Consider the following 19769-nt stretch of genomic DNA (forward strand, 5'->3'; position numbering starts at 1 on the left):
CAAAATTGGTCTACTAATATGATTGGCGACAAAAAACATGAAAACAAGGAATTAATTTTCTGTGAAATATTGTCTATTGATCATTTTGTTGACCTCTGTATAAGGCCTGTTACTAAATGATTGATGAAAAAAAAATAAAGCTCTAAATTATGTCAAATTTCAAACATTTCCTAAAGTTTGTAAACATAATAAATCGTATTTTAACCGTTGTCACCCTGTGCAGTACATAATTAAGTGTATACACATATAAAGCTACATAGAAAACCTCAAAAAAAAAGCTGTTCCTTAGTTTGGCCAGTTTTTTTTTCTAGGTACTCCTCTGTGTGGCGTCCGATAGATGGGTTGAAGCTACATCTCTTCTTTATTTAGCGAATAATAATCCAGGTCTGGAATTAAATCGATTAGCTGTTGGTAGAGTTACGCTTTTCAGCAAAATAAAGCTTGTCAGTCTTGGCATGTACCGTTTCCGATCCAATGCCTTGCGCTTGCATTTTCTTTTATGGAAGTAAGCAAACTTAGTAGGCGCCATTAATGCTGATCAATCCAAATAAACAGGTGCCTGAGAACCGGTTGAATGAATACAACATCAAGCATAAACTTTGAGTGTGCCTGAAACAATCAATAGAGGTTATTGATTGGGTGATTCAATATTTATTTGGGAGAAATTTCCGGTAATCGTGGACCTACTCCACTACTTCAGTTGTTTGATTTTCTTTATGTCACTATTCCTTCTGATATTACTTTCGTCTCTTTGTTGCAGCGAAAGATTCCACCTATTCTGCTCATTTACCTAGAGATATTTTACGCCACTTTAGATAGCTTGCGGGAAAATGTGTTCACGAACGTTGACTTAAGTAATCCAGACACCAAACGGGAAATTCGGCTCTATGGCTACTGTGATGCCTCTCGCTGCTCTTCCTTTACACACACTCACACTCACACACACAAACACGCACACATAATCGGCAGTGGTTGGTGGTGGCGTGATCCTACTTATTTTTTGGTAGATGTCGCTTCATGTGCAACGCCAAGTGGTCACTCCGGGCGAAGCTCCTCTCACAGACGATGCACTTGAACGGTTTGGCACCGGTGTGTTTACGGTAGTGCCTCGTCAGTTCATCGGACCGCGCGAAACGCCACTCGCACTCGGGCCACTGGCAGGTGTACGGCTTTTCGCCTGTCAAATAGAAGATGAAGAGAAAAGTCAAATATTAGTGTTTGCAAACAAGCCGAAGCAATTGAAGAGGTAGCCGCGGTTGGCTTTGCTCGCGGTTTACATGGGAATGTACTTTTTACGATGGGAGAATACTTTGGCACGTACAAAACCATCATCTTCGCAGAGCTGGCTGATGGATTGATGTGAGGTGGGTTCACGATGATCGTAGCCGGTAATGTCTGTAATTTCATCTTTTATTGTTATTGTTATGGCACACATTCTGCATTCTGTGTGACGATCGCTGGAAGGCAGATGACCTTTATTCTAGAGTTAATGAAACCAACATCGGTTGATAGACTTTTCAAAATTTCTATGGATCGAAACAACAAATTTCAGCTGACTTTTCTTATGCTACCATCACACATGAATCGTAAACCGACCGCCATTCATCTGTCATCCACAAACAAACAACAATGAAAATGTGCCAACTTCCAACCTATTTGCGAGATTTTGATTCATTGCACAAATGCATCGAGTGCGGAGGTTGCCCTGCGTGTCTTGAATCTGCAGGAGAGATTGCAGTGCGCATATGTACGTGTAGGTATACATACATCTACGGACGAGGGAAGGCGAGATTTATGACTATTTTAACGATTATGATGGCTTTTAAAAATGATTGCAAAATGCCCGATGTGCATTGGGTAGACGAGGATCGCATCGGTCGGTGGCGGATGCCAGTTGCAAATATAGATGCGTGATGGAGAAATTAGTCGCGTTTGCTGCTGCCGTTGCGGAGATAGCCGCACACCAGACACCGACCGCAGACCGCAGCGGTTGAAGGTGAACTATCCGTTAATGGTTAATGGGATGCGCGGAAGCCGTGGGAATTGATCGATGCCGATTAGGAGGAGTTAGATGAACTCCGTCTCCGTCAGTCGGGAGGGAAATGAACTCGTTAACTGGAGATCTGTGCGGGATGACAAGAGACGAACCCGGGCGGCGTCGTTCTCGTGTATATTATGAGCTATGAACTGCACTTGATTGATGGTGAGTTTGATAGAATGTTTTACGATTTGAACTTACTTTAGATAAGTGGAAGCTTAAAAGCCCTAGTAGTGTTTTGTCATAAATTATGGAATTTAGTTTGTTATGTAAAGTCATCAAATGTGATGCTAAGTGATTTTAAATATTCATCCAAGTAACATTGCAAGTTTGATTGAAGTTTTAAAGCATTCTACAAGTCTAAATCATCGAACTGTTGACACAAGCAGCTGGGTGGTTTTTTTTCCGGTGCGAGTCACGTGATAGATTGTTTTTCGATAGCAACTCATTGTTGCGGTGCTTGCTCATTGTTTGAAGTTGCCTCACACAGTTCAAAAAAGTAGTGTAAATTTCTGTTTAGGATGATGCACATATATGGAGCGTCACATATCATATAAGTTTACATTATATATCATGTAAAGTTATGAGACATTTCATGGAATGTAGCAAATATTGTATACAAAAGCCCATTATTGTAAACAACATTGTTTACAAGTTGCTCGGTTGCGTGAAATGAAATACAAGTTTACGTGAAACAATGTTTACATCACAATTAAAATTCAGAATTTTTATCTGTGCAGAGTACCTAAATTTACATAAATTTTTCTAAGTGTGATAGTGAAGATGTCGGTGGAAGTAAAACTGACATAGGGGAATTTACGTATTCTCGTCAATCTAAGCAGCTTCCGCACTTCTATTAGCATTTTCTCAGTGTCACGCACACATATGATGTGTCTGTTTGTTAACATTCATCTGCTGCTAGCTATTTTATCCATTCCAATCAACAAAACTGTCCAAAACGGTTTGAAAACGTTTTTAAGGCGCTACAAACTTCTCAGGTGAGTGTGACTATTGTCGGCAGCCTCTTTTACTTCGGCAACCTTTCCGTTTAAACTGCGTGTAAACCAGCTGTTCTATTATCGGCAACTCGAAATCAGCCGTATTTTGATGTGCTTATGTTTCTTTTGCAGAAACACCTGGCATAACAGGTTTGCTCAGTCGTAAAAATGTATTAGGATTGAAGCTGAAAAACTAAGGAATCGTTTAAATACATTCAGCGAAGTGTTTTAGTGAGAAAATACACCGAAATTAACGTTTAAATTGTGGTTGCCAAAAACAGTCGATGGCTGCCGAAGCCATCATTTACCCTATTTTGTGAAATCGCTGGATGCGGATCCCACTCAAATGACCGCTACACACTTAATCACGGCTTCCGTGTTCGGTAATTTTTTTTACAGTTTTCGAACTGTAAATCACAAAAATTACCGAACATACAGCTATTCTCAATAAAACAACTGATGATCAGTAGCTCTTGCGACAAACTACTGAATACGGTAAGAGTAACTACTGAACTTATCGTAAAATAACAGCTTTGCGGATAATGACTGAACCTCAGTAAAATAGAGTACCGAGTTTTTTGTATTCGTTATGTTTTACTGGAGCAGTCATCAATCGAAATTCCAACTTTGCTGATACTGACAGTAAAGCAAATTTCTTATGTCATCCTCCTCGATTCAACCTCACACTTGACGTCGGAAATCTTCTCGTGAAAACAAGAAACCATTGTGAAAATCAGTGAAACATCTGGAAGTCAAGACAGGATTGCATAAACCACCCCGAAATTTATCAGTTTCTGCACTCCTGCATTGACTTTCAGATGTTAGTTTGAAGAAAGAAATTTCACTAAAATTTCCTATTATAGAGCTTCAGACTTAGGTACCCAATCCGGCACATCGAAAGAGCCACCACCCGACTAAACCACCTGGAAACTCAGACCGCTCAATCTGGACTAATTAAAGCAGCATTACTGCTAATCCGCCACTAAACTCCGTCCCCAAATACATATCGCTAATTCGAAATGTTTTAATCGAATGAACCCAAACAAATAATGAAATAAAACATTGTTGATGAATTTACTGACTTATTCATTAAAAAAATAAAATAAAAATACTGAAAAACTCCGCAAAAAACTATGTAAACAAATAAATTACTGAATAAAACAGCAATACTAGTACTGACTAACACGGTAATTTTTGACAGTTCAGAGATTCTGCGATTTACGGAGTTTTCAGCAATAGCAAAAACTACTGGGTTGATTACTGAAAACTCAGCTGTTTAAAAACCCAGTAAAATTTTACTCTGTGTGTACATACCGCATTGCGGAGGAAAAAAATCTATGTTCAACAAGTTCAAATCAGAGGATTCGATGCTTTATTGTTTGCTAAGCAACCGTGAACAATATTTTTCCATTATGCCGATGGGATGTCAGTCTAGGTACGCATGTCGCCTGTTGGGGGCACCGTTTAATACGTGAGAGTTTACGACCTACCACCAGAAGTCCCGGATAGCGAACAAGCATTGGTGCTAGGGAAACGGGAGAAATTTCCAGCTACCTTGGGCCTAGATGTGCTTACAGGTGTGTGAGGATGTAAAAATGGAGATTACTAACTCACTGCATTCTCTTAATTGGAAGGGAAACATATTCTACCAAAGGAACAAAAATGTGTGTTTCCTTTGTAAGACGGAGGGGCATCGGATGAATTCCTGCTCCAAGCAGAAGCATCGGAAGCAGCCAGTACAACAACGAACGGAAGAAGAAAACCAACAACGGAATGAGGAAGAGACCAGTACGTACGCTGCTGTAGTGACTGGAGGTGCATCGCCAAACGAGGGAGCGGTTTAGATCCTGGAAGAAGAGGTGGTAGTGACGGATATGACGTCCCCGGACGCCGAGAAGAACAATGGAGATGAAGCAAGCGCTGCTGAAAAGCAGCAGCCATCTGTTTTCAATTACACAACGTATTATGTACTACTACAAATTCGGGATAGTGGACTATACCGAGAAGAAGCGGATAAAGGTCGAAGAGGAGGCCAAGCGGCTGGCGCTGCTGAAGAAAAAACAATTGGTAGAAGCAAGGGAGTTGAGGGCACGGATGAAAACGGAAGCTAAACTCAAGTCGCCTCCAAGGAAGAGTAAGAAGAACTCATAAACTATGTCCCTCTTAATACTTTAATGTAATTATAAAATAATTTAATGGTTCTCGGCTTCGTGGAGTCTTTTTGGACATTTGAGCCTAACAAATAAACTATTGACAGAACCAAAGTTGTTAATCGATGACATTAGCTCATTCCGTGCTCTCAAATTAGTGTTCTAGATGCACTTCCACAGTTAATAATTGAGAGTTTTCGGTGCCTGTACCAATTTTGCATTAGTATAATTTTGTGGCAAGTATAATCATACTCTATGCCTAGACCGGACCGGGAATCGAACCCAGCCACCTACAGCATGGTCTTGTTTTGTAGCTGCGCTTTTACCCCCTTACAACGATATGGAAACAAAGGAAGTAGTTGAGGTGCTTGAGGAAGCGGAAGCGAAAATGAGTGTTACGTCCTCCGGAGACTGAGAGGAGCAGTAGAGAGGATGTAAGTGATGATCAGAAACAGATGCCGCCTGTTTTCAAGCATATTATTTTGACATATTGTCTAACGGTTTCACACGTCTTTAATCATTAATAACTGTTCAACAATTTTTTATCGAAAAGCGATCTTCACAAAGAAGAAAATTTGCTTTAAATGTAGCTTACTAGAGTTTTATCACATCAATGTGGTGTGAGAAAAGACTAAGAAATCACGTACAAAAAGTTTGATTTTGCCATATTAATTACCATACAAACTTAATTTGGTTTGTGCTAAATCCAGTGGCGTCGCGTAACCTCATTTTTTACCTGTGTACCAACTTTCAAAACCAGATTTAATGCCATATTCATATTCGAATCGGTTGAAAAATATACTTAATCTTCTAGTTTACTCAATACCTAGCAAGCAATATTTTGATAATTGTTTATGTTTTGAGAGTTGGTGCACAGGTAGATTGAAGTTAAGGAAACGCCACTGGCTAAATCAGTTTTCAATCAAATGAGTTCAAACATTGGGAGAATTATCTGAACTGTCGGGCAAAAATTAAAAAAAAAATTGCATTAGTCTTATGGGTACAGTAGTAAATCTTATTTTTTCGCTTAAAACCAGATCAAGCTGGTCACTTCTTCAGAAGTTCCGAAAAATTTCTCCAAAATCCATTAAAATTCACAAAACTTTCTATGATGCCATTTCAAATTACGTATCACAACTTAAACAGTCATAATTCAAAACTTGCAAAATGCGTGTTGATGCTGTGAAAAAGCTCACTTCTTGATGTTATAACCAGTGATGTGTCCTAGGTACGAACTTCGGATCAGGGCGTCACAATATCAGCTTCAATCGACAAAGTCGATGCGACGAAGAAACTGCTAACTTTCTTTTTTCTGTTGAAGTTGAATACCTTCGTAGCATTCTAGCAGCTCCGTCGGCGTCTACAAACACATTTTCAATCATTTGTCTCTCTTTCTCCCGTCGCTTCATTCGTCTTTATTTCAAGCTTCGGTGAAGCGGGCTAGTGAAAGAGTGATCGACTTCAGTAGTTTCGTCTTTCATGAAACACATCAAACGAGGTTTCATGACGTAGGTGAAATTGATGCAATGTCGGCTTAAATGCCTCTAATTTGGGCCCATAGCTATCGACTAAATTTTCAATAGCGCCCAAAATATCCATTCGTACTGTCCCAATGATGCGTTCATCTAGATAAAATGGATAAATAGCAGCTTTTTAGCGATGAGCCCAATCTTATATCCATAGGCCAACATTAGAGCCATTTCCCCTATATGACGGACAATTAAAATATATATTTAAAGCATTTCTCACGGAAAACATTATACGTAATGTGTTTAATTTATTTTTCCATCCACATATTTATGCATTAAAATGTTAAGAAAACGGGACCTAACGCATATTTAACAAATTGAGAGAGCGGCGATAGAGTATTGGTGAAAGAGATTTTAAACCATAAGGAGGTTTCGTTTCATCTCGAAAATCGACGTTACTTTCATTGAAAGTGATGAGCAAAGCAACGACGGGAAAACCCACAGCCAGGATTTCGATCCAAGCAAGCTTCTTTTTCATTTTCGTTTTGTGGTGATAGTCCTGCTAGGTGTTATAGAAATGATGCGTTGAACAAGTTGTATGAAAGAGACAAAACTCGAGTTCATTTTAGTGCTTCGAAATAACATAACAACTTCGGATAGATTAGATGATTAATTGGGGTTAAACTAATCTTACAAATAATTTATTTTCAATCCGATACAATGGAGCAATATGAATATAATGTGTATAATCCCAACAAACAATATTAGCTGCATTCTAGCTTATGCAGCCAAACATTAACTGTATAAGCTAAATTTGTAGCTGTATAAGCTAATCCGCATATAAAATTGTTAGTTGGGATGTTTATGTGGTTGATGGAGAATATATGCGAGATTTGGAACTTTTTTTTATTATTATAGTCACTTTAACACTCTTGGGTTATTCGTGACTTCTCGATGAACATTTCAAATGGTCCTATCTGCTTTGATCGATTCTCTTCATCGACTTTCTCTTTTCATAACCACTGCTATGCAAACAGATTTCGCGCTAATTCTACCACATAGTTTGATAAAGGAGGTTCTTATCTAGTGTCCAAAACGTCAAATACAACAGGGAAAGGTTTTGCAGCAGAGTTATTAGCGAAAGAGAAAGTCGATGAAGAGAATCGATCAAAGCAGATAGGACCATTTGAAATGTTCATCGAGACTTGTCCGGGGGTGAGATTTGAACTCATGACTTTGGCGTGAGAGGTATGGATGTTAACCACTACACCGGGGTCGCCCCCTATTTTGGAACTTGCGTAAGGTTATGTGTGTACACGACACACAAGTAATCATGGAACGCTTTGTCGTTGAATTTATCATGTATTTCGGTGGGAAAAAATATGTTGAAAAATTGATCGATAACAAGGGTGAAATCAACAAAATTCATCACACATGAGTTGGTGCTCTGAAGCACAATTCAAGCTGAACATTGCTTTAGGTCCTAAGTAACATCGACAGATTATCTCGTCAACTTTCTCTTTGTGTGCCCATGGCCATGTAAAGACATTCCCATGTTTTTTTCAGCACACAGATCGATAAAATAAGCTTTCATCTAGCATCTAATTCGACAATCGCAACACGAAACGGTTATATGTGCTCAAGTTATTAACGAAAGAGAAAGTCGACGAAGAGAATCGAACAATGTTACTAAGGACCTAATGCAATGTTCAGCTTGAATTGTGGTGTTCTTCTTCTCAACGATGAGAGATTAAAAAATGGTCAGCAAAAAGTTGTCAACTCTCACGCTATTCCGTTCCGTCTCTGAGAATCTTCATAGAATCTCTGCAGCGTAGGATTGGGCGATCTTCAGAGAAAGAATCGATCTTTGGTAGATCGATCATATGGTTTTTATTTTTATTGACCTTTCTGACGTTTATAACTCGCACACTTGCGTAATCCCATTTTCAAGTGCCTAGTTTGCTATCCTCACTTGTTCTCTAGCCAAAAATGTTGGTTTGTTATTGTTATCCTCACTTTTGGACTATACGCTTACTTACGTTGGTACCCCAAGAAATTCTTTCCTTTATAATATTCAATTAAATGCTGTCGTCAGCGGCGTCAATGGTGTAGTGGTAAGCGTAATTACCGCTCACTCCAGCAGGCCTGGATTCAATCCCAGTCGGCACCGTCGGGATTTTCTGAGGCATAATATCTCTGATTACGCCTAAAGAACATCCCGACGGGAAGTAAAGCCGTTGGTCACCGGTTTATGAGTTGATGGGTCGATAGGTAGGGTCCAGGTGTGGGAGCTATCTTCCTGGCGTCGGTAGCATTGGTTCTATGTACGGAAAACAAGATCAACGGAAAACAAAATTTGATTTAATCATCGAAAAAAATAAATAAATGTTGTCGTGGCGGTAAGGAGCAATACTCACAGGAGGGAGGTAGCGAAAACCTTTAAATGTTGCTGTGTTCATAAATATCGGAAACACAAATAGTGATGCTATTGTAGGGAGCGTTGATGATGTTGACGTTATGTTCGATAAATTTACCACGCAATCTACAAAATTTAACATCTATTTTTTAAGATCGAAAAGATCGAAACAATAGATCGATTTTTCCGATCTGTTCGTGGACGAAGAATCGATCCGAAAAATCGGAAATCGGCATGAAAAAGATCAATCTTCCAAAGATCGATCCCAGATCGCCCAATCCTACCGCAGAAACGGTCAGTGATTCACCCAGTGAGTGAGAATCTCTCAGTGCAGTATTCCGAGTATTCCAGAGAATTTAGCAATTCTATCGTTCTTAGCATGCCTTATTGATGAATCTACGTTACGGTCGGCCAGCAGATGGAAATGATGTGAAAATGATAATGACGTTTTGCTAGCTGTCAAATCGTATGGAATATTTTTTAGTACATCATCACTTTTGTGGTTTTGGATTTCAAACCTAGGTGTCGTATGCACTGGTGCAGTTTCGCGTAGATTCATCAATATATACCAGGCTAGCCACTCCTGTCATGTTTTGTGTGACGTCATCAGAATCGATAAAGTAAACAAGTTTTCATTGTCAATATACAATTTTCAATCTTTTCTAATTAAAATTATACTGTGGTCTAACAATCAGATAAAGTTCATGATAACCACATTAAAATTCAATGGAAAATGCAACAACAATCGCTGTTTTAAAAAGCTAACGGATTGATGCCTCTTGTCCTTGATTGTGGCGTCCGTGGTGATGATTTTCTGAGCCTCAGCAAATTCCTGTCAAAGAAACGGCTTTCCACCCCTTTTCATACATCGTAGGATCTCATCGAGTACCGTAAGAAAACACTCTGAAGGGACCGACTCCGATGCTCAAGTTTGTGTTAGATGTTCGATGTCAAGGAAAGGGAACTGCGGTCGGGACACGAAGCGAACAGGAGCTTCTACAGCATCAAATGTAATTTCTCATAGCTGCTTGAGTTTCGGGTTTCCCACCATGTGCCAAAATCCGGATGAATTCAAATTCCGTGCGAACGTTGAAAATGAAAGCTGTGGAACAAAATTTCCCTTCTGCACTATTTACTTTAATGTTTCTGATGACGTCCTTCGGCCTACTTCGGTTGATGATTATTCACTAATGAGCTAGCCTGGTATGTGTAAGTCGTGGTTCTTAGCTTGTACAGCGCGGTGGGTGGTGCTGTCCACAATTTCTCAGCTGTCCTCCATCTAGTTGAGCTGATGGCACCACCCAGCGCATTCGGGATATTCATGCATTTAATATATTGCAAATTTCAAACGTGATAACTTAATAAAAAATTAAATGTCCTGATTAACACACTGTTCGGTGTTCGGTGCATAACGGTACTCGCTCATACGCATACGACGTTATAAACAAACATCGACTGATTTTGTTCGCTTTTCGCAAGTAACACTTTTGGTTTTATGGGGATTTTTTAGACCATGAATTAAACTTGTAGAATGCTATAAAACCTCTAGAAAACTTGCAATGTTACTTAGGTTTACTGCGAATTTCTTCGTTGAACGCAAAACTCCACACTTCCCAGGTGAATGTGACTATTGTTGAAAACGCCGTTTTCTTCAGCAACCTTTCTATAAGAACTGCTTGCTAAGCAGCTGATCTATCGAAATCAATCGCATTTTGTAGAGCGTAGCAGCGTAGGTATGTTTCATTTCAAGAAAAACCTTTCATAACACTTTGCTCAGTCATAAAACTGTACTCATATTGAAGCTTTGGCTCTGAATTTCAAAAGATGAAGCTATGTAGGTAAACTATTTAAAAATCCCTCTAGCGCACTAGTCAAAGGAGGATGTTTTAGTCATTGCCGATTCTCTGAAAAGTCGAAACCAATATTGTACCATCTCAAGTAATTGAACGAATCGCAATGGATCAAATTGAGAGTGATTAAACATGTGTCTCACTTAGATCTCTACGTAAATACAAGGTAATGTGCCCTGAACGATCACTCTTTCAACACCACTGATCGGTCAAGAATTTCACGAATCCGTTTTAAAATTGGGTTATGCAAATTATGTTACAATTTCAGCACGCAACTATGCCGCAATCGTGGAATTAAGTCATCCGCTGCTTTGCGATACAAATTATTTAATCGAAGGAATGATCACTATCTAGCCGCCGCTGGCTGGCCGTCGACGTCAGCCGGTACCTTCCACTTTCAATGGACTTCCCCTCGATTTTCTGTCATCGGCGTTCCTCTTCTATGAAAACGATCCTTGAATGCCAAGAAAATAGGAAAAAAAAAAAACGATCACTTGCAACTCCGAAGACCGGAGAATCAGATTGCGTCTCTAAGCCCCACACGGACCCCTAAACCAGCATCGCGCAAAGCTGAGGCGCGATTTCAACATGCAAACAGGACAGGCCACGGTCGCCATAGCTGAGAATTGCATCATCGCAACCACCTCGTCCCTCTTCCCTCCGTCCGTCTTCAACGGGCAGCACGCCATTATTTAGCGTGAAAATCGACTCCTCGCGCCAAGAATTCCTGCCGCGGCAGCCGAGCTAGACAAATCTCGATCCTATAAATCAAATTTCCCATTGAGTTTCTCCTCTTGCAGCAGTCACCGACGACGACGACGGACGCGGGTCGACCTGAGTCTCGAGTTGACTATATGGCAATTACGCAGTAGAGTCATAACGTTCGGACCCCAAGAACATGAGTCAAAAGCTCAGCATCTCTCGGGCATTCGTGGATTGGATGGCAGCAACAGCAGCATAGAAAAATATGCGCCCCAGATTCCATGGTCAAACACGCTGATCGATGACAAGATCCCTCGTGCGCACGGTATGGACAACGCTGGAGCGCGTGTCGCTTAGAATATGCCCAGTACCTGTTGAATGTCCAGTCGGCTAGAGATGGTCGGGGGCAGATCGAACGATGACAGGCTCCCCCATTCAGCTGGCCACTATGCAACAAGATTAATAATTTCCAATAATAGTATTGATGAAATAATTGATTAATTATTTGTCCCGTGTGGTTGCCCCATAGCTGGAAGCTGTTACAGATTTAATTCAATTTGAGCCCTCGCTCTCTCTGTCCCCCTCTCGTTGGAAAGATAGATGGTGCTCACCGATGGCCGTGAACGGGCCCATACGGATCGAATAGATCAACTGATGGCGCTTTGACATCAAACTGTCCAAAGCTCAAAGCGGTTCCATTTACTTCCAATCAACAAGGGGGAAAAGAAATAAATTACACCTCCATTCAAAGATGGCGTAAACGGAGTTCAAATCGACGGCCACCGAAGTAGGGTTTCGATGATTTGTTTCACCCTGCTAGCAACTGCTACTACTTACCGCATCTATAGGCAATCAAAATGAGTCACAACAATGTAACCCCGCTCGAAATGACCATAAACTCTCGGAACAGAACGGTGGTGGTCTAAATTAGCAGAATATAAGCTGGCGAACTTCATAAATCATTACAGTTTGCCGCGGGGGAGAACATGGGTATCAGAATGTATCGGTTCTACAAAACAGGAAAAAGAAATATTGCCAGACAAACATTGGTAACGACAAAAAGGTCGGGTCAAATATTATGTTGGAACATGATGCGGAGCTTATTTATTGTGGCGGCGTCGTGTGATTGTCGTAAGCTGTACCTATCAATAAGGTGACACTAGGTCGCTTTGCTACAATTGCGGTGTGTATCATATATCTATAGAGCGTGACGGTAGGCTTCGAGCAGGAAGGGGCATAACAATTTTGTACTGGTAAAGTTCAAGGGAATCATCAAATGGTTTTTAAAAGTGGATATTTGCTGCAAATGAATCATGTAGGAATAATACATCGAGTAATCGATTTTTGTGTCTTTATATATATCAATTTTTTTAATGCTACATGGTTATTGGGGCCACCCTTAGCTCAGTCGGCAAAGGCACAGCTATAAAGCAAGACCATGCTGGGTTCGATTCCCGTTTCGATCTAGGACTTTTCAGGTTGGAACATTTCTCGACTTCCCTGGACATTGTATTGTTATTGGTATGATTATTCTTGCTCACTAATGTTTAAATGAACTGGCTTAGAAAGCTCTCAATTAATAACTGTGGAAGTGTTCAAATAACACTAAGTTGAGGGCCGCCGTAAAATCCCAGTAGAGTCGTAATAAAGCCAAAGTAGAAGAATGGTTATTGTCAGCTTATATTTATTTGAATATATGATTGCACATGCTTGTATATTTTCGATAGAGGATATGTAAGTATTTACTCCCCCAAAGATGTCCGGATTCGGATAGGGGGAAATACACTGAACTAAATTAAATTAAATTTCCATGTTGTCGGCGGTAACGTTGTCGAAAGCGTGGTACTATCTAGTTATTCCTCTAGCGCTAACCAAGGTTTTGTGAAAAGTACAGGTTATATTTTGATGAATTCTTCAAAAGGTCCTATTTGCTTTGCTCGATTCTCTTCATCGACTTTTTTTTGATAACCTCGACTATGTATACACATTTTGTGCTATTTTCGTTACACAGTTTTATAAAAGAAGTCCTTGTCTAGCACTCAGAACGTGAAATATAACAGGCAATGTTTTTGCAGTTGAGTTATTAACGAAAGAGTAAGTCGATGAAGAAAATTGATCGATGGTGGAGTGGTTGGTGTACAAACATTGCCACGTGATTTCCTCTTAATTTCTTTTCCGTTTTCCCATGGTCGGATTCTTGTCACAAGCCTTTAGAAGACAGAAACCAAGCACTACTTATTTTAATTAGGCGTTTTTCAGTTTTTGTTTTTAATAAAATTCCATCAAATGTGGTTCGAACCTGACGTTTGTTTTTTCCTTGGAGTTTTTTTTAATCTATAACCGGTTGCTGATCTGACTATAACCAGGACCAGGAGACAATTTATAGTTCCTTATTCTAGGTCTTTATTATTTGCCGCTGACAAGCTGTTCGGAAGCCAAGTAGAACCTCCACGAGGCGTCCCATCATTCGTTGAGTCGCAGCGTTGAAACTGTCTATTGGCCACGAAAAGGCTTCCCAATGTACATCAAAAATCGACTATATACATCCGAACATTTGTTTATCACAAATCGAAGGAAGACATTCCGCGTAACTATCATAAACCGGACTAGTTCATGTTGATCTTCGTCAAGCTTCGTTTACAATTTGGACTTCTACATCAACACATGTCAGGCAGCCTTCAGGTTCAATTGGCACGTTATTTGAATGATATCTTGCGGAAAATCAACGATGGAAGTCAAAAGTGACAATTACGTTATATTGAGGTATACCTGTAGACGAATTTCCTCAAAAACCAGACCATAACAAACAATTATGCAAAATTTCTTGCAAATCGAAGAAGGTCACATCAGATCGATTCGTCGTTTAGCGTGGAACTGCTCCATATTGTTCGCTGGTCTGAATATCGTACTGAATATCGTATCATGCCGATTCGCATTTTCTCGAGTATAAATATCTATAAATATATATAAATATATATAAATATAAATACTTCCCCATGTTTGCTGCAATGCAGCAAATATGTAGATGGAATCTTCATGCTTATGCTCACAATAGTGTCCGATATTTTCTCTCTAGTGGCAGTCAAAGTCGGATCTGGGTGATTTGTGGACGCTGTATCGTATCACCTTAAGCAAATCAACGATCTAGTCAACACGAATGGTAAGCTATCGGGTATGCTTCAGTGATTCAGATGGCAGCGAGCTGTTTGAACTGTTTAAAACTTACTCTTCGTATCCAGCAGCTTGTAGTGAGTTGAACTTTGCATTATGATGCTAGCAATGCGAGGATTGGTGCGATAGAATTGGTGCAACTACTTAACCTTCACGACGTTGATGTCGCCGTATCCTTATTTTATGACAACATTATATCAAATAAACCATTATACCGTTCCGACAAAGGATCGTAAATCATCTGTAAATTTCCAAAATCTTTGATGGAATCCTCATTTGTGTAATCGTCTGCGGATGGGTCGAAAACGTTACTTATGCTCTAAATAAATAGGTCTGTCGTACAGCTTCAAAGAAAATCCGTTATATTTCTGGTCTGTTAACTCTCGGAAAGGTTCAGCTCGTATTCTGGTGGACGTCACCTATTGTAGTCATAGTTCCTCCAACGCATCAGGAAGTTAGCACCAGTTACTTCAATCTTCAAGTCTGATTCAGTCACAGCGTGGAAAACTATCGTCCAATCTCGATCCTGAATTGTTTGGCGAAATTTCTCGAAAGTCTTCTGCATGACAAGTTGGTAGCATCGAGAAGCGTCAGAAAGTTGATACTGTGTATATTGACTTCTCTGATAAAGCTGCCCATAGCTCAGTCGGTAAACGCGCAGCTACAAAGCAAAACCATGCTGAAGGTGACTGGATTCGATTCCTGGTCCGTTCTAGGAATTGTTCTGGTTGGAAAATGTCTCGACTTCTCTGGGCATAGAGTATGATTGTACTTGCCGCACAATTATACCAATGCAAAAATGGTACAGGCACCGAAAACTCTCAAAATAACTGTGGAAGTGCATCTAGAACACTAAGTTGAGAACACACAATAAGCAAATATCCAATAAGCAATAAGCTTGAAATGCGAAGAAGAAAAAAAAGGTTCATCATCTCCATCACCTCCCCACTATCTTTCTGTCCCAAAGTTGATCCGCCTTGGTCTACCTCCATGGGTCGTTCCCTGATATTTTCACAAGGAAGTCTTTCATATTCGTTTTGTTCATGTGTGACCACGTAAGTTCCTGCACAGAGAACAGACATCCAAGTCAAATTCTTATAGTGTGTAAGAAATTTAACTGCTATTTGGAATAGACATTTGAAACTAGCAATATCGTGGTGGCGCTAGTGTCGCTGCCCATCGACGTCGATGACCGACGTTATCTTAACATAAATGTCAAAATTGTTGTGAGCGAAACATTGTTTGTTTACAACCGATCAAAATATGGGCCGCAAGTGCGAGTTTTATTGATGCGCAAATAAACAAGGTGTTACCAAGCGAAAATCTTTTCACAATTTTCCTAAGGATGCTGAATTGCCCGAACTACAGGAGATTTTCTTCTCACACGTGGAGTCCAAGTGCTTGCAACGAAAAAGTTATGCTCCGGCCACTGCCCCCCGGAGGCTTTTCGAATTACTGGAAGAACAGATGCAGGGTAAGCAGTGTTCAAATCTTACCACATTTTTCTGAATTTAAATGAGGGCTAATTGGAGTTCACATCCTCACTGAATCATTTGAAAATACGCCGCCAGTGAACCAGTCAGTTTTTCTCCTGAATACTATGCCCAGTTAAAATTGGAGCGAAAAGTGGTTGTAGATCTACAGGAAACTGTAAAAGAGCTTAGTTTTTTATTCGAAAATAATGGTTCTGAAGAAACTCGATTGATTTCCGTTGTTTTGCCTTGTTTATTTTGAACTGATTTGACAGTTCATTTGGATACATGGTCAATAAGATCAACCCAAATTTTAGTTCAGTTTACTCATTAATCTCAAAAGGTGATAACTCGAGTCGCAACACTCCGTATGGCGGCGCTAGTGTTTCTAACGTATTTTAATTTAAATTCTTTCACATAATTTTTCGAAAAATTTGTTCAAGCTTGGATGTCTGTTCTCTGTGGTTCCTGTAAGCTATTATATGGAGATGATTTGAAACATTACCGTGCACCATATGAAACATTCATGTCAATTTATGCGATATGTGGCTCTACTTTTCCAAGAAAGGGGAGTTCATGAGTGGCGGCGAAGGAAAATGGTGCGTGTTTGCGGACGGTCCGATTAACCGTCAATTATCCATATCAAATGGAATCGAACCCGGTCGGAACCAGTGTGAAAGTGAAGTGCTACTAACGGTGCAGTGGAAAGTGTTGAATTTCTCCGGGAAAGTGCCCGATTCGGGACGAAAATCACGATTGAATCCTTCCGGGGAGGTCATTATACTTGTATGCAGTGATGCCACATTTTTTCGATGTTCAATCTGTAGTTTCATCGCCAAAAATCTTTTTAATCTGTATCTTACTGACAAAAATCTGCGAAAAAATCTGTATAATTTCTATATTATGGTCTCAGTGCGGATTTACGAAAATCTCCATTGAGCTAATTCATAGTTCAGAAGGAGTTTGTACAATGTCCTTTATCTGGACATTGGACATAACACAGAACTTTTACAGGATGTTTAGTCAAATTGCATGCAATATTCTTTATTTCTGTAATTACGTTTTTAAAATATAAAAATATCCAGTTGATTCTTTGACTCACAAACTGTATTCAACCATTTTGTGGGTTTTCTAAAATGACTTGTTTACTGAGTTGACCAAATATATTTAATTAACCTTCGTATCTGTCACCATGTGACATGGTTAATTAAACAAATAGAAAGGGAGACTTATATTCCTTCCAACGATAAATCAGAACATCTGAACATCAGAAGTCCATTCGAAAGATTCCAAGCCCATCTGAAGCTAAAACAATAATAATTTATTTAGTAGAAAATATGATTTGAAGTTGATGCTCAGATTGAATTCAAGCTGCTTAAAAGGAAGAAACGATTATTTATCGGAATTAATAAATATAAAAAATAATGCAGAATCCCTCTATTTGAAAAAATCTGAAAAATCTGTATATATTTAAAAAAAAATCTGTTATCCGTATATACAGATATCTGTATCAAAATATTGAAAAAAATCTGTATGATTACAGATAAATCTGTATATGTGGCATCACTGCTTGTATGGCGTCTTCGCTGTTGTTTGCCTATAGACCTTTTTGACGTTTAATCATCTTTCTCTATCTAGCACATATGGTTGAATGGACGGTTTGTTTTCCCACTAATCTGTTTCCCTCTTGCTTGCACTCGTTCGCTTTAAATGGTAAAGTACTGTGCGCCGATTAAACGTCAAAAAGCTCTATTGATGTTTCCTTTTGTGCGCGACCATCGTTGACGGCTAATCGGCGCCAATACCATCGTGCTGGGTCGATTCAGAATGACAACAACACCATGATCGTCCATAGAAGTGTTTTGTGATGAAATTTACCTTATTTACTTCGGGGCAATGTGGAATCGTTGCCTGCTCGGAGTTTTTGGACTGGTGAAGGAAGCGAACGGATATCAGCTAAGTATCAGATTTGAAAAATTAAATTATTTTCAGCACCTTTTCAGTATGTTATATTTTAATATTGTGAATTTTATGTGCATGTATTATGGAAAAGTTATTTGACAATCTGAAAAGACGTGAAGGTTTTGTGCCCACGGGAGAATAAATATCAGGAATTTTTCACTCCCGCGGGCTTTTGCCCTTCACCATTCAAAAAATAAAAAGAAACCCGTTAAACATATTCACAGCCTCAGCATAATCATTCTCACAACACTGAAACAACCATGGACGAATATTCATTCTAATCTACGATTCCACACACTATAAATAACATTTTACACATTAGAACGTCTTATCGATCAGAATAGATTGTGCATATGTTTAGGAACAACCGAATTTTTGGGCCAAAGGAGCAAAAGGATCGAGCAGTTAACGTTTCGCAATTCTGGAATCTGAAGACTGTTGCGAATAATGGGTGTAGGTAATGGGCAGCAACAACGGTAAACGGACAAATGATTTACAGGTCTTATGTATTAAATACTTTATATAATTGCCAGCAACGCCGGCTGGGCGTATCCTATGGCTTTCCCTCCCTACTAACGAAATTCCACCCTTCCCGTGACACTTATGAGGGGTCGTAGAGTTCTCTGCATGTCTCTTAAGTAAGTGTCGGACTAACATTCCTCTTCCATCCCCATCATGCTGAAGCAAGGACGTGGCCAAGACAGCTCTAGCCTGTTGGAGGGAGACTCATCCTGTATCTAAGAGGTAGTGGTTAACCACAAATTACTATCTAACAGTAACGGATGAAGGTGGGTCTCCTCCTTAACAACAGTTTGGAGCTCGTACCACCTAGGACATTGTGCAACCTGGTTTATGCTATGCTATGCTATGTGGCTCTACTTTTCCAAGAAAGACTTATGACGCCGACGCCTCTGACGCATTATGAATCGTGAGTTGAAATTGTTAGATTCCGTAGAATTTCTTCGGCACTTTTCAAAAAATCCCTAAATATCTGGAAAATCCGTACAATGGTAGGTCGGTAGTAAATTTAAAAACTTCCAAACGGCATGTAAACAGAGACCGTCGGAGAAAACTATGGGAGAGATACATACAGCCGTCACAAGATGTTAAATTTCATTACTGATATTATCCTTTCAGCATATGTGCTTTCATCTATCACCAATCTCTATGAAGAGGAAGATCCACTAAAAAGATAACAAACTATGACCCGTACGTACAGAATTGCCACTCTCCAACTTCAGCTCATTAGCACAACTCCGGAGCTCAATATTTGCTCTGCATGATTCACTGGGGAGCGGGAGTGACTCTTTCAGTTCTCGGACCCATCCAGGTCATCGGATATTTCCCCCCTCGATTCTTTGTACGATTCAACTCTAGATCTGAGCTGATGAGCTGCAGTTTATTTTTTGATCCGGTCATCGGCTGTTTGCTTTTGCGTGGATCTTCACCTTCCCAGATAATGCTGAGCAGTGAATCCAAACACATAAAGCAACCAACGATACAGACAAAACGGTTGCTAAGACTACCATGATAAACTCGCT

At 39.8% G+C, this 19769-nt stretch overlaps 1 protein-coding gene across 2 annotated transcripts in view; it reads right to left on the bottom strand.

The window, feature by feature from the left end:
• Positions 1-221: 221 nt before the first annotated feature.
• Positions 222-19769, bottom strand: part of LOC135698191 (dendritic arbor reduction protein 1-like) — a 336183-nt gene continuing 316635 nt past the window's right edge. For both annotated transcript variants that reach the window (XM_065218088.1, XM_065218087.1), the window contains exon 6: positions 222-1177. In XM_065218088.1, coding sequence (XP_065074160.1) covers positions 990-1177 — 188 coding nt within the window. In that variant the 3' untranslated portion in view covers positions 222-989. The remainder of the gene's footprint in view (positions 1178-19769) is intronic.

Source organism: Ochlerotatus camptorhynchus, unplaced genomic scaffold (genome assembly GCF_037179485.1).
Source record: "Ochlerotatus camptorhynchus isolate MF236.1 unplaced genomic scaffold, CSIRO-AGI_Acam_v1.1 ptg000083l, whole genome shotgun sequence".
NCBI classification, from domain to species: domain Eukaryota; kingdom Metazoa; phylum Arthropoda; class Insecta; order Diptera; family Culicidae; genus Ochlerotatus; species Ochlerotatus camptorhynchus.